Source organism: Tauraco erythrolophus, chromosome 8 (assembly GCF_009769465.1).
Source record: "Tauraco erythrolophus isolate bTauEry1 chromosome 8, bTauEry1.pri, whole genome shotgun sequence".
NCBI classification, from domain to species: Eukaryota; Metazoa; Chordata; class Aves; order Musophagiformes; family Musophagidae; genus Tauraco; species Tauraco erythrolophus.
In genome coordinates this window covers 6,420,047-6,433,714 of record NC_141472.1, presented here as the reverse complement: position 1 = coordinate 6,433,714, position 13,668 = coordinate 6,420,047, and the positions used below count along the sequence as shown (strand labels likewise).

Sequence of the window (13,668 nt, the reverse complement as noted above, 5' to 3'; positions counted from 1 at the left end):
AGGGACTAACCCTGCAGGTGAAAGCAACCTGTCCACCCAGCTCTCCAAGCTGGCCCAGAGTGGCAGTGGACATGCTCTGCGAGGCAGCACAAGGCAGCACTAAACCTCTACTTGCTCCCTTTTCTGGAGGAGTTTCTTTTCCAGCAAAAGAAAGAGAACCCAGCCCAGGGAGTGTTGACCTAGATCCATGGGGGATACCTGGTGTGGGGCACAGCCGTCCCTTCCCACCCTGACGTCTCCTTGATCCTTCTTCTTCCCCCCCATTTGTTTCAATGAGGCGTTTCCAAGACATCAAAGCTCGGTCAAGAGCTGAGCAGTAGAAAGCCAGACTCTCCGGTTCATTCAGAGGTTTCTCTGCAGTTTTCTGCTTCTTGACCAACACGGGGGGTCAGGCTGGCTGGGTAGATGGATTTTTTCAGACACAACGCAAATTTGCTCCGAAAGCTTCCTGAAGCAGAGTGGTTTCTCCAGCGTTCCTGTTGGTAAACATGGAGAGCAAAACCAAAAAGGAAGAGGAAACAAAACCATCAACGTTTTCTAGAAACTGTGCATTGCAGCAGTACAGAGACAGAAGCAGCTTCTACAGAGAAGATGCTTTGAATCCCCAGACGTCAGCACTGTCGGCAGCCTTTTCCAGTCTGCAGCAAGCCCTGGGCAAGATGGGGACTTGTTGGTGCTCATAACACAGCTCGGTGGGACAAGACATGGTGGCGGGCAGGGAGAAAGCAGCTTTCCTTCAGCATTACCCAGCCCCATCTTGTGGCAAAGATCAGCAAAATCTTCAAGAGCAGCAGCGAGGTTCGCCACTGCCACATCTGCCTGCCGTGTGGGCATCGGGGTTCTTTCCAGGATGTGTCTTCTCCTGCCCTACGGTTAAGGCATCCCCTCTCCTCCAGCACTCCCAGTCCCAGCTGCAGGCAGGTGTGGTAGGGTTGGCTCGAGCTCCAGCCGGCCAGCTCCGGAGCATGCATGAGGACCTTGTCCTCATTTGCTGTCACCTGAGCCCTGAGTCTACTGCAGGGTTTGTGCAAACAGGCGGGGCACGTATTGACTGCAGAAGCACACGTGGAAGAGTTATCTCCCATGTCCTCTCTTTGCCACCTCATTGTGGCCTCCATTATACAATCATAGAATCACGGAATGGTTTGGGTTGGAAGGGACCTCAAAGATCATCTCGTTCTAACCCCCCGGCCATGGGCAGGGACACCCTCCACTACACCAGGTTGCTCAAAGCCTCATCCAACCTGGCCTTGAACACTTCCAGGGATGGGGCAGCCACAGCTTCTCTGGGCAACCTGGTCCAGTGCCTCACCACTCTCAATGTCAAAAATTTCTTCCTTATATCTAATCTAAATCTCCCCTCTTTCAGTTTAAATCCATTGCCCCTTGTCCTGTAACTACATGCCCTTGTAAAAAGTTCCTCTCCAGCTTTCCTGTAGGCCCCCTTTAAGTACTGGAAGGCTGCAATAAGGTCACCCTGGAGCCTTCTCTTCTCCAGGCTGAACAGCCCCAACTCTCTCAGCCTGTCTCCATAGCAGAGGTGCTTCAGCCCTCGGATCATCTTTGTGGCCTCCTCTGGACTCGCTCCAGCAGCTCCATTCATTCCCAGTCCATCTTTCATTTCTGGAGGCCATCAACGCAGTTCACCTCTATTCCTGCTGAAGGAAGCCTAGGGAGCCCTGCCACAAGCAGAGAGCACCAGTGAGGAGCACCGGGCAGATGGCCTTCTCTCTGAAGAGAGCAAAGGGGATCATCTCTCCATGGCAGCCGAGCAACCTCAGGCTGGGCGCAGCTGGCGGCATCATGAAGAGGGACAAATCGCATACGGAGGTTGGTGGATCTTCACCGTCCTCTTCTCCGAGGAGAGCAGCGAGACATGTAAGGATGCAGGCGCGGCCGGGATCGCTCAGAGGGCACGGACGGTGTCACGGTAGCGGCAGCCGCAGCCCGCGCAACCCCGCACCGCACGGCGCGGGCGCGGCCGGCGGGCAGAGGGGGCGTGGCCGGGGCGGGGGCGTGGCCGATGTTGGGGGCGTGGCCGGGGCGGGGGCGTGGCCGATGTTGGGGGCGTGGCCGATGTTGGGGCGTGGCCGAGGCCGGGGGCGTGGCGGTCCGCGCGCCCCCGCTGCGGGCCCGCCCCTCTGCCGTGTCGTCATCTTCCCGCGCGCGCGCAGCGCCGCCGCCTGCGTCTCTCCTCGGCGCCGCCATGTCCTTGTGGCTGGCCAAGCTCAGGCCGCCGGCCGCCGCTGCCGCTCGGGGCTGCCTGAGAAGCGCCGTCGTGCCGGCGGTGAGCGGGGCTGGGGAAGGGGGAGGCTCCTGCGCGCGGTCGCGGTTCCCCTGGCTGCGGCGGCCGCCTCTCAGCGCTCCCGGGCGGGCTCACCTTGGGGCGCCCGGGCCGCTCCGGCCTCCCCGCGGGGCTGCCCGCTTGCGTGGCGGAGGGCTGTGGTGATGGCGCTGTCTCCCCGCCCCTTAGCAGCCGGGCTGGGTCCCCCAACGCTTCCGACAGCGTTGCTGTGCGCAGAGGGGCCGGGAAAGCTCGGGGCTCCGGAGGGCGCTGGGGCGGGGGGGCGGGCGGCGGGGCTGCGCCTTAGGAGGAGCCGGTCCCAGTGGGGGAATGCAGGGGCTTTGGAGAGGAGGCGAGTTTTAAGGTAAAGGCACAACTAAATAACCTGAGACCAGAGCGTGATGACCTGCTGACCTTCAGCAGGTGAATTGGGATCTTTGGTGGTGCCAGCAGAAGGATATTAAATAAAAATAAAGTCTCACTTGTGTAGGTGAGGTCACAGCAATTGCTTAAAATAAGGCTTACTCAGTTTTTACCATGATTTCTGGGTGGCTTTCCTGAGCAGGGCTGGTGGATCTTTCTTTCCACCTTTGTCCAGGAGCTGTGTTGTGCAAAAATGAAGCTGTAATTCTCCTGGGAGTCTGGAAGTGGGTCCTGAGAGACTAGGAGAGGGTTTAATGTTCATATCTACCCAACAACAACCGAAAACGCAAACAAAAGCCCGCTCTAGAATCTCCCTTAGGAACACAGGGCATATGGTGAGTGTGTTTGTGGCCTTCAGTCAGCCTGAGAAGTTCCAGTCATTGTGTAGGCTCAGAGCAGAGTTCTGGCAGAGCAGTCCCTCTTCAAGCTTTAAACACACTGAATTTCATGGTTTCTATCTTCTCAGCGTTGCATTTCTCAAACAGCCTAAATGCCACTTCATTTCCTATGCTGAAATGACAGTGCTAACTTTTCTATATGAAAATTTCTTGTATTAGGTGTGTGAATGTGTGTCCTCCCATGTGGGCAGAAGGTCTGAAAAAGCTGCGTTTTGAGCATGCCTGGTTCAGCTAAGAAAACTGAAATACGCTGATTTTGTGGTGTTTTCTTTCAGGCAAGAATTCATATCAGCCCTGAGCAGAATTTGCAGTATGGTTGGCTGGCGTATATGTTGGGAGACAGAGCTACAAAAAAGTTCACGGAATACAGCAAAGTGTTCACAGTGGATGGAAACTTATCTTCTGGGAAGGGCAAGCTTGCACAACAAATAGCAGAAAAACTAGGTACATCTTACTTTACCTGTTTCTCTAGTAGTTAATAGAATTTAACAGTGTAATTGTGATTCTCATGTGAAGAAACTTAGCTCACCAAACTAGCAATTCTTGGCTAGCAAATTATTTCTTAGACCGTGCCACAGTTAACGTGGAGGGCTTATAGATAAGAGGAGAATAAAATGTTGGTGAGTTTGAGATGAGGGCAGGATGCTTGTCAGATCTGTGGGATACTTGTTTAGGTATAATTTGTTGTGAATGAAATTTCAGTTCTAATGAAGTCAGGTTGCTCACTGAGCTCCTGGCTCTGGTAGAGTCACTGAGCACCCTGAGAGACAGGATTTTCTGTATGGGTGTATGCAGAGCAGCAAGGTGATGAGAGGATTGGTGGCAAAAAGATTCTGCTTGGAACAATGGCTCGGCTCTCACTGGGGAGATGAAAGGTGGCAATACTTCAAATTAGGGTTTGTCTGCCCTCTGTGATGTGATTGACCAAAGGATTTTGTACAGTTCTCAAGAGTTGGTTAAAGCACAGCTGTATATTTAAATGTGTTGAGTAGTTGTTTAAATGAACAAAACTTAGTGTTTTGATCAGTGCTCGGTTGTGGGTTTCTTTTTGTCAGGAATGAAGTATTTCCCAGAAGCAGACATCCATTACCTAGACAGAATCACCGGGGATGGAACACTGCTGCATGAGAAATTTAATGGTTTCTGTAACCTGGAGAGGTTTTACACTGATCCGAAATGCCCGGATGGACACTCGTATCGACTGCAAGCTTGGCTGTTTGGTAACCGTGTTTTACAGTACGCTGATGCATTGGAGCATCTGCTGACCACAGGTTAGATCTCACAGCAAACAGATTTCATTTCTAAGTTAATTTATGAGTGTAAGTTGTGAGTGAGCTGTTCTCAAGTGCTGTGCTAGTGTCTGCATTTCTAAATGAAAGGGTGTTATATTGTTAAGCTTTTTGTGTGTTTCCCCTTAGTGAGTATAGGTTAACAACAGTCCATTTAGAAAAATACTCTGCGTATTTTGTTAGAACAGTATCTTGTATCATTTCTAGTGAAAGAAATATGTACCAGTTACCGGTTAATTAATTTTAATTTGGCAATCCCTGATGATTATTTTCAAAAAGAAGTTTTAAACATACCAAAGCAGCTGTGAGTCCTACAGCTTTTTTAAAACTCTCCCTAGGCTTAGTTCTTGATGCTGTCTTTATTTAGTCTTTTTGATTTTGTTGAATACTGTTTCTGTGGTGATACTTTTATAATTTGAGTGTCTTCTGGTGAGAAAAGATCTCCTGTACCAATACTGATTTACCTGCTGCTTGTGCTTTAATAAGTATTTTCTGAAAAAGATTAAAAGGTGTAAATGGCAGAAAGCATCAAACACAAATGCAAATGTACTCCTTAACTACAGGAGTACTTAGCTACTAGTGGTGGGCACAGTAGGAGAATACATGGGCGAGACAGGCATGTTCAGCATATATATCCAGTATGTTTGTGTGAACCAAAAACTTGCTCTTTTGTTTTACTTAAAATTTCTAGAAAAACATTCAGAAAATCTACTGTAAGAGCAGTACTGTCTTTAATTTTAAGCGTTGCTGCCTGCAGTCTCTTCAAGCCTTGCTAACTGGAACCTGCTTTCAATTGCAGGACAAGGTGTGGTGATGGAGCGCTCTCCCTACAGTGACTTTGTGTTTCTGGATGCAATGTTTAAACAAGGCTACATCCACAAGCGATGTAAGTTACTGGCCTGCATGAGGCAGTTATTTTGCCATAATCTTAGCCAGAAGTGTGGTAATTTAGTTTTTAGAAAAGATACAAAAATGTCTGCTTGAAAGATGGACTCCTTTAAATGTTCAGAGTTGTTCTTAAGGTGCTTAGCGCCTTGCTGTTCCATGCATGAAGGACCATCCTCAAGCTGTGAGAGTTCTAGTTTTTATTCAAGGCTTTGATTCTGCTTATATGGTAAAGAACATGTATTCCTTGTCTTGCTTACTTGTGTCCTGTGAGCCAGAGACTCCTGTAATTCCCTGGAAGTGTATGTGAGCATGCTGATGAAGAATAGAGATCCTTCAGGCAGACTGTGATCTTGTGGGATTAAGTGGGAGGTAAATAATGGGTCAACAGGGTTTGGCCTACTTGCCTTAAACAGCCAGCTCCCTTTTGAATCTCAAAGAACATAAGTCATAGAATCATAAATCATAGAATGGTTTGGGTTGGAAGGGACCTCAAAGATCATCTTGTTCCAAGCCCCCTGCCATGGGCAGGGACACCCTCCACTACACCAGGTTGCTCAAAGCCTTATCCAGCCTGGCCTTGAACACTTCCAGGGATGGGACATCTACAGCTTCTCTGCGCAACCTGTTCCACTGCCTCACCACCCTCAGTGTAAAAAATTTCTTCCTTGGATCTAATTGAAATCTCCCCTCTTTCAGTTTAAAGCCATTGCCCCTTGTCCTGTCACTACACGCCCTTGTAAAAAGTCCCTCTCCAGCTTTCCTGTAGCCCCTTTATGTACTGGAAGGCTGCTCTTGTTGCTCTTGTCTTCAAGAAGAATGAGGAGGAGGATCCAGGAAGCTACAGGCCAGCTAGCCTCAGCTTGATCTGCAGGAAGGTGATGGAGCAAATCCTTCTGGAAGCCATTTCCAAATACATGGAGGATTTGAAGGTTGAGAATAGTCACCATAGTTTCACGAAAAGGAAATCACTCTTAAACATCTGATAGTCAGCTCCTTGTAGAAGGCTAGCTCAGTGGATGAACGGACAGCAATGGATATTGTCTATCTTAAGGCTTTCAGTGCTGTCCCTCATAACCTCCTCATTGACAAACTTATGAAGTATGAATGAGATACGTGAGTAGTAGGCTGAAAGTGGCTGAACTGCTGGGCTCAAAGAGTTGTTATCAGCAGTGTAAAGTTCAGCTGGAGGCCAGTAACTAGTGGTGTACCTCAGGGGAGGATACTGGGGCCAAACCAGGTTTAAACTGGGCTTAAAACATGGATGACAGGACAGAGTGCAACCTCAGCAGATTTGCAGGTGGTGCGAAATTGGAAGGGGAATGGCTGACACACCATATGTTTTTTGTGCTATTCAGAGGAACCTGGACAGGTTGGAGAAATGGTTGGATGAAGTTCAACAGAAGGGAATGCGAAGTCCTGCACCTGGGAAGGAATAACTGCTGGTACTCCCATATGCCAGGAGACAACTATCTAGAAAGTTTTGCAGAGGACAACTTGGAGGTCCTAATGGACACCAAGTTGAATGTGAGCCAGCAACATGCTTTTGTGGCAAAGGATGCCACCAGTGTCCTGGGTGCTGCATGAAGAGTGTAGTCAGCAAGTCAAGGGAGGGGATCACCAACTCTGGAATATTGTGCCCAATTCTGGGCTACCAGCTGAAGAAAGATAAGAATTTACTGGAGCAAGTCTAGCAGAGGGCCATGAAAGTCACTAATAAACTAGAGCATCCAGTGTGTGAGGAGAGACCGAGAGAGCTGGTGTTTTTTTTGGCCTGGGAAAGAGAAGGCTCAGAAGATGTGTATGTGTAAATACCTGATGGTATTTATGTGTATAAATACTTGATGGGGAGGAGTAGTGGATAAAACCAGTCTTTTCTCAGTGGCACCTAGAGAGAGGACAAGAGACAAAAAGCACCAATTGAAATACAAGAAGTTAAATTATAGAATCATGGAATGGTTTGGGTTGGAAGGGACCTCAAAGATCATCTCGTTCCAACCCCCCGGCCATGGGCAGGGACACCCTCCCATGTCAAAGCAACCTGGTGGTTGCTTTGAGCAACCACCAGGTTGCTCAAAGCCTCATCCAACCTGGTTTTAAACACTTCCAGGGATGGAGCATCTACAACTTCTGAAAAATTTCTTCCTTCTATCTAATCTAAATCTCCCCTCTTTCAGTTTAAAGCCATTGCCCCTTGTCCTATCACTACATGCCCTTGTAAAAAGCCCCTCTCCAATTTCCTGTAGGCCCCCTTTAAGTACTGGAAGGCTGCTATAAGATCACCCCAGAGCCTTCTCTTCTCCAGACTGAACAGCCCCAACTCTCTCAGCCTGTCTCCATAGCAGAGGTGCTCCAGCCCTCGGATCATCTTCGTGGCCCTCCATTTAAGTTCCATTTATAAGAAAAAAAACAGCCCATTTTCTGTGTGAAAGGTGAAGGTAATCAAAGCCTGGAGCAGGCTGCCTGGGCAGGCTGTAGGATCTCTGTCCTGGAGATACTTAGAACACTGTGAGACACAGTCCTGAGCCACCTCTTGTAGTGGACCCTGCTCTGAGCAGAGTGGTTGAAGCAGATGATCTGTGGATGTTCCAGCCTGAGTTGATTCTGTAGTTTGGGGTTATGGGTGCTGAGCAGAGCAGTGTTACTGTGCTGGTGCCTTGTGGGCAGATGGGTGGAGCCTCCATCCCTTGGAAGGGAGCCATTACTTGGTGTACATAGGAGAGCAGCCGCAGCCAAAACATGCAAACTTACAGCTGAACAAAAGTTTGAAAGTCTGTAGAAAATGACTGTAAAGAGCAGTCATCAGCTGATCCCTTAGTAAATTGCTATTGAAATTCTTGCTTCTACCTGTTCTTGGCAAATCTGGTATTTTTGCTGCCCCTGAGATGAAGTTAATTGTTTCTCCTGACTGCCTCACATTTCTACTGTCTTGTTTGGTTTGGCTCACGTTTAGGAGGTGTATATTTGTTTTCTGACACTTGCTGTAAGTTGCAATGTCTTGCTGAATGAGTTTGTGAGCTGCTTATAATGAACCGTGTCTTACTGCTTTGTGTTGGTGAGGCAAGCGAAGCCCAGCAACCCACAATTCATATTTGATATGAAATTTCAACAACTAATGGGTTGTACTGAAATCTTTAAACAGCAAACATCTTGATCGGAGGTGCTGCTGAGTGCCGCTTACTGTGTCAAGCACAGTGGGCTTGAAATTTTTCATGAATTGTTTGAATTGGAAAGCCTGGCATTATGTTTCTAGCTAAACTGGTGAGTCTTGTTGAGGAAAGCTTGCAATTGAGCTAGGTTTAATGGAGCCTGTGCTAACCATGCCACTTAAATTTGAATAGATGTGTCCCCTCAACCTGCATGGCTTCCTAATCACCAACTATTACCCCAAAAATGCTTTAGGTTATTGATATGCCAAAAGAACCTGGTTGCAAAGACTTGACCAGCTCCTCTCAGATAAATTTTGCTGTATGGAAAGGTGAGGTCCTCCCTGATATTTTGAGAGGCTGTCTCTAAATGACAGAGGAGAAACCTAGGTCAGAAACTTAAATCAGAAATAAATCCTCTCTTTGATGTTAGATTGTTATATTTCATTTCGTGTAACTTCTCAGCTTAATTTCTGGAAGATTGTTTATTCTAAAAACTTCCGGAATCCTATTTGAGGAAAAGCCTACCCTAAATTTGCTATATCAGCCAAGAAGAGGAGACTACAAACACAAAACTGGGGATGTGCAAATAAAATATGTCTAGCAACCAGGAAAAACCACTCAGGAAGTGATTGCAGATTCATTACCTGATAGCTTGTCATTTTAATGCTGCTCCTGTTGCATTTGTCCTCGTTTGCAGCGTGTGTATGTGTTGGGATGGGCTGCCTTTAGCTCTCCGGTGTATTTGGTTTTGATACAGGTCTTGATCACTACAAGGAGATCAAAGAGATCAGCATTTGTGAATTCCTGCCACCTCACTTGGTCATTTACATAGATGTACCCGTCCCAGATGTGCAGAAGAGGATTCAAGAGAAAGGCGAGGTAATTTTGTCTCTTGCCACTGCTGCTGCCCATTAATGTCTTGTGAGTCCCATGGGGTTTGCTGCAGAATTCTGCTTCTGAAAAGCTTCTCATCCTTTTAGGTATGAGAACTGTGCGTTGGAGATGCCTGTGTGGGTATTCTGGTATGCTTGCTCTAAAAAAAAAAAGGCAAAAATCAACTTTTTTGTCTTCATCAATATGCTGTCATTTCTGTATTGAGAAGCTCTGTAAAAATCTGCCCTTAAAAACCAGCCTTTGCAGCTGCTCTTTTGGGAGTCGTGTCCAGGTAGCATGCTTCTTGCAGCACGCTTGAAGGTTATCTGTGCTTCCTGTGTGTCAGAAACCCCAACTGGCTGTCCCCTTCTCTAGCTTCCTCAGTTGACGACTGTTTCAGACCTCTGTTGATGTTAGTGTAGGTCAGTTGTGGTCAGCAAGTTCAGTTAACTTCCTGAAACTAAGAATATTACTGCTTGGTGCTTTTGTGTTCACACAGCAAAACCACTGATTTTAAACATAAAACTAATTTTGGTAGGCATTCCATGAGATATGAGAGGTGGGCCTGTGCAAACCTCATGAAGTTCAACAAGGCCTAGTGCAAGGTCCTGTGCATGGGCTGGGCAATCCCAAGCACAAGTACAGGCTGGGTGGAGAATGGATTTGGAGCAGCCCTGAGGAGAAGGACTTGGGGGTGTTGGTTGATGAGAAGCTCAACATGAGCCGCCAATATGCACTGGCAGCCCAGAAAGCCAGCCGTATCCTGGGCTGCATCCAAAGAAGGGTCGAAGGAGGTGATTCTCCCCCTTTACTCTGCTCTCATGAGGCCTCACGTTGAATACTGCATTCAACTCTGGGGCCCTGACGTAAGAAGGACATGGAGCTGTTGGATTGAGTCCAGAGGAAGGCCACGAAGATGATCTGAGGGCTGGAGCACCTCTGCTATGGAGACAGGCTGAGAGGGTTGGGGCTGTTCAGCCTGGTGAAGAGAAGGCTTCAGGGTGATCTTATAGCAGCCTTCCAGTACTTAAAGGGGGCCTACAGGAAAGCTGGAGAGGGACTTTTTGCAAGGGCGTGTAGTGATAGGACAAGGGGCAATGGTTTTAAATTGAAAGAGGGGAGATTTAGATTAGATGGAAGGAAGAAATTCTTCCCTCTGAGGGTGGTGAGGCACTGGACCAGGTTGCCCAGAGAAGCTGTGGCTGCCCCATCCCTGGAAGTGTTCAAGGCCAGGTTGGATGAGGCTTTGAGCAACCTGGTGTAGTGGAGGGTGTTCCTGCCCATGGCAGGGAGTTTGGAACTAGATGATCTTTGAGGTCCCTTCCAACCCAAACCATTCTATGATATGATTCTGTGTAAAATCCAAGGAGCTTTCTGGCTTATCTAATACAAAGTTCATAAGAATTACAGCTGCTTCTTGTCACTAGTGCAACTTCATTGTAGTCTGAGGTCACGATATGTGACTCTTGCCTGTGTTTGTTCTTTGACAATCATGGGATATTCTCACTTATGCTCTCCAAAACCCTTTAAGGATGGCATAGTTTCTCTCCAAGATGTCTTTTTCTAAGTCATGGTATTGGATGGAGACTGTATTGAAAATAAAATTAACTTAGTTCTTAGCATTGTCTTCAAATTACCTCTATCGTATCAGCATATTCGATTTCTGAGTTATCAAGATCGTTTTGGATCAGGAAAGCTGTAGGGTACTTTTGCATAATGACTGGTCTATATAAGGCTTTTGGTCTGGGTTTTTTTTTCCCATTCTGTGGTATTTGGACATGTGCTTGTAACTGTTCTCAGATGCGCTATGAGCACTAAATGGTGGTTACCTTGTCCCTTGTTCGAAGGCTGAGGGAAATTGTAGTCCAGTGAAGTATTTGACTGTGGAAGACCTGATAGATTAAAAGTCATCTTTCCTTTATTACTAAAAAATTCTCGAGTCTCTGAAGTGCTTGGGGATGCCTGCTTCTCTCCAAATGTGGTGTGTGTTAGTGTGCTTGCATGAGCTAGTAGCATTGAGCTTGCAGTTTCCTGCTCTTTTAAGAGGGAGGCTGAGGATTGCCGACGGGAAGTGCCTTCAGAGCCGTAAATGGAAGGCTGCCCTTGCTGCTTTGTGATCTGCATGGCCCGAGTTGCTTAGTCTGCTGGTCCAATGACTCTCCCCTTCTGCCCTCCAGCAGTTTAGGCCATGACCGAATGTGTCTCTGTGCTTGAATGAACAAAACACTTTTGTATAGGAAAACCATAGCTTTTTTGTTTTAGCAGCTTCAGTGACAGAATTAGAAGCTTCTGAATGTTTCGTGGGAACCTATGAGTTCTTTACCCTCATGAGCATAAAGGTCGCTGGCATTTTTGAGACCTTCTGGCAGAAATTGCTGATGTAACTTATAACTTCCTCGGGGCAGCGGCACTGCTGAACACTAGTGCTTGTTTGGGGATGGTATTTTTGGGAATTCTGCCTTCTTGGCAGATGGAGGGTTTCATTGGTATTCAGCACGCTGTTGTTGCAGGGCACTGGAGAAAAAAAAGCCCTCCGGGGGCCCAACAAGCAGAGACACAGATCCTCCCAACATAACGGGCGTCTTGGATGAACATTTCAAGCAGAAAATGTAATTTAATTTTAGGATTGAACTGAAGGAACACATGGTAGATCAGAAGAATTCCTGGCATTTTGCAAAGGTGACATTAAAGTGCACTGTGTGGAAGATGAGCTGTTTTAACAGCAGTTATGATATCCACGAAATTTCAAAGAAAGATTTTGGAGTGGGTGGTTGAAATGGATGGTTGCCCATGCACTTGTCTGAAACTGTGGAAATGGATGCACGTTGGCCCTCTTGTTGAAAAGACAAACTCAGACAGTCTTCTCTTTTCTGGATGATAGGTAGCTTCCTTGAATGTCCAGGTAGCTGGGATTGATCGGTCTTTGGAAACCTAATCTCTTTGAGGATGTTGATGTATGGTTCTCTTAGTTGATATGAACTCAGGGAAAATGAGGGAATTCCTGTAACAAACTGAAGTAAATTGGAAGAAAGATTTTTTTTTTTGCTTTTGCATTCTTCTGTTTAACCTGCCTTTCCTTTTCTTTCTAGATTCACTAGTGTGTCAGAAGAGTCTTACTCATGTGGCTAATCCTTAAAACTGTGGACATAATAGTACAGGGCAAAGCAGTGATTGATACTGCTTTTTGAACAATGACTTGTTCCTTAGGACACTCTGGATGTTTAATGCCACACAGGAAATTCTAAACACTCCAAATGTCTTAATTCATGAAACTTTAATTAAAATGTATATGGCTCACTTGAATGTTTGACTGCTAATACAAGAGAAAGCTCTTGGCAGATGGTGTAGCAGCACCTTCTGCTTAGGCTGGGATCTGCACTGGTGGGAAAAGAAAGAATACTCATTTCACAACGCTGTTTTCTGTTTGGTTTTAGCCATATGAGAAAAAGGTGTCTCCTTTGTATCTCCAGAACATCGAGGATGCTTACAAGAAAACCTTCTTACCGGAGATCAGGTTAGCAAACCAAAATCTTTTGTCTGTGAAGTCTTTGAGTAAAAATGTGTGCAAATCCCAAAATCTCTGCCAATATAAGGAAATATAATCATGTTGTGTGAGAAATCTTCCTTGTGCAACGTGGTACAATGTTATGTCCTAATGATGGGGTATTGCACCCATGGCATAACAACTAGTCATACTTGTGTGTAGTTACCTCTGGCATCGGAGAAGCCTGATGCCAGCATTAGAATATTGGAAGATTAACAAGGAAATCTTTTGAGGTATGAGCTTTATAAAGCAAAGCTTTTTGACTCTTAACAGATTCAGAGTGGATGAAGTGTTGTACAGTAGTAAATTCATTAGATTTCATGAATTGACTCATCTAATATGTTGCAAAGCTAATGAGCCCTGATCTGCAGTATGGTTTTTTTCATCCTGCTTTCTTGGGCCATTGCAATTTTGCTGTCATGGAGTCAGACACAGGGAAGTGTAAACTTTTTCATAGTTAAAAGAACACTTCAGGAGCAAAGCCAGGAATCTGGTCTATTTGCTCTCCAAAACCAAGTTGTCTCCCTTTCTGACAGTATTCCGTATGTGACTGGCCTTGACAACTTTGCTTCTCCTTCTGTTAGCTTGCAGCAGTACTTGGAGTGCTTCCTTGGGGTGATGTCCAAAATGCCATGGCTATAGCTGTGTGTTTGTGTGACCTGAGGAGAGTGTGATGCAATATAAGCTGTTCTCAGGCATTTTTGGAGAGTTTGGAATTTTTCTCTCCTAAAAACTCCTTTCAGTTGTCATAGGTTGACCTAGTTTTTTGATAGTTGTATGGAGGGAGAGGAGAAAGGCTTTCAGGTAAGGGACTGCTCCCTTT

The 13,668-nt window shown here is 46.5% G+C and overlaps 1 protein-coding gene across 2 annotated transcripts in view; it reads left to right on the top strand.

The window, feature by feature from the left end:
- Nucleotides 1–2,206: 2,206 nt before the first annotated feature.
- NDUFA10 (NADH:ubiquinone oxidoreductase subunit A10) overlaps nucleotides 2,207–13,668 on the top strand; it is a 47,188-nt gene continuing 35,726 nt past the window's right edge. Inside the window, exons 1-7 of one of the 2 annotated variants that reach the window (XM_086615869.1) lie at nucleotides 2,207–2,261; nucleotides 2,705–2,733; nucleotides 3,381–3,549; nucleotides 4,161–4,376; nucleotides 5,194–5,280; nucleotides 9,186–9,307; nucleotides 12,736–12,815. In XM_086615869.1, coding sequence (XP_086471995.1) covers nucleotides 2,207–2,261; nucleotides 2,705–2,733; nucleotides 3,381–3,549; nucleotides 4,161–4,376; nucleotides 5,194–5,280; nucleotides 9,186–9,307; nucleotides 12,736–12,815 — 758 coding nt within the window. Of the gene's footprint in view, nucleotides 2,288–2,704; nucleotides 2,734–3,380; nucleotides 3,550–4,160; nucleotides 4,377–5,193; nucleotides 5,281–9,185; nucleotides 9,308–12,735; nucleotides 12,816–13,668 lie in introns of both variants that reach the window. The other variant, XM_086615868.1, reaches the window with a different exon arrangement.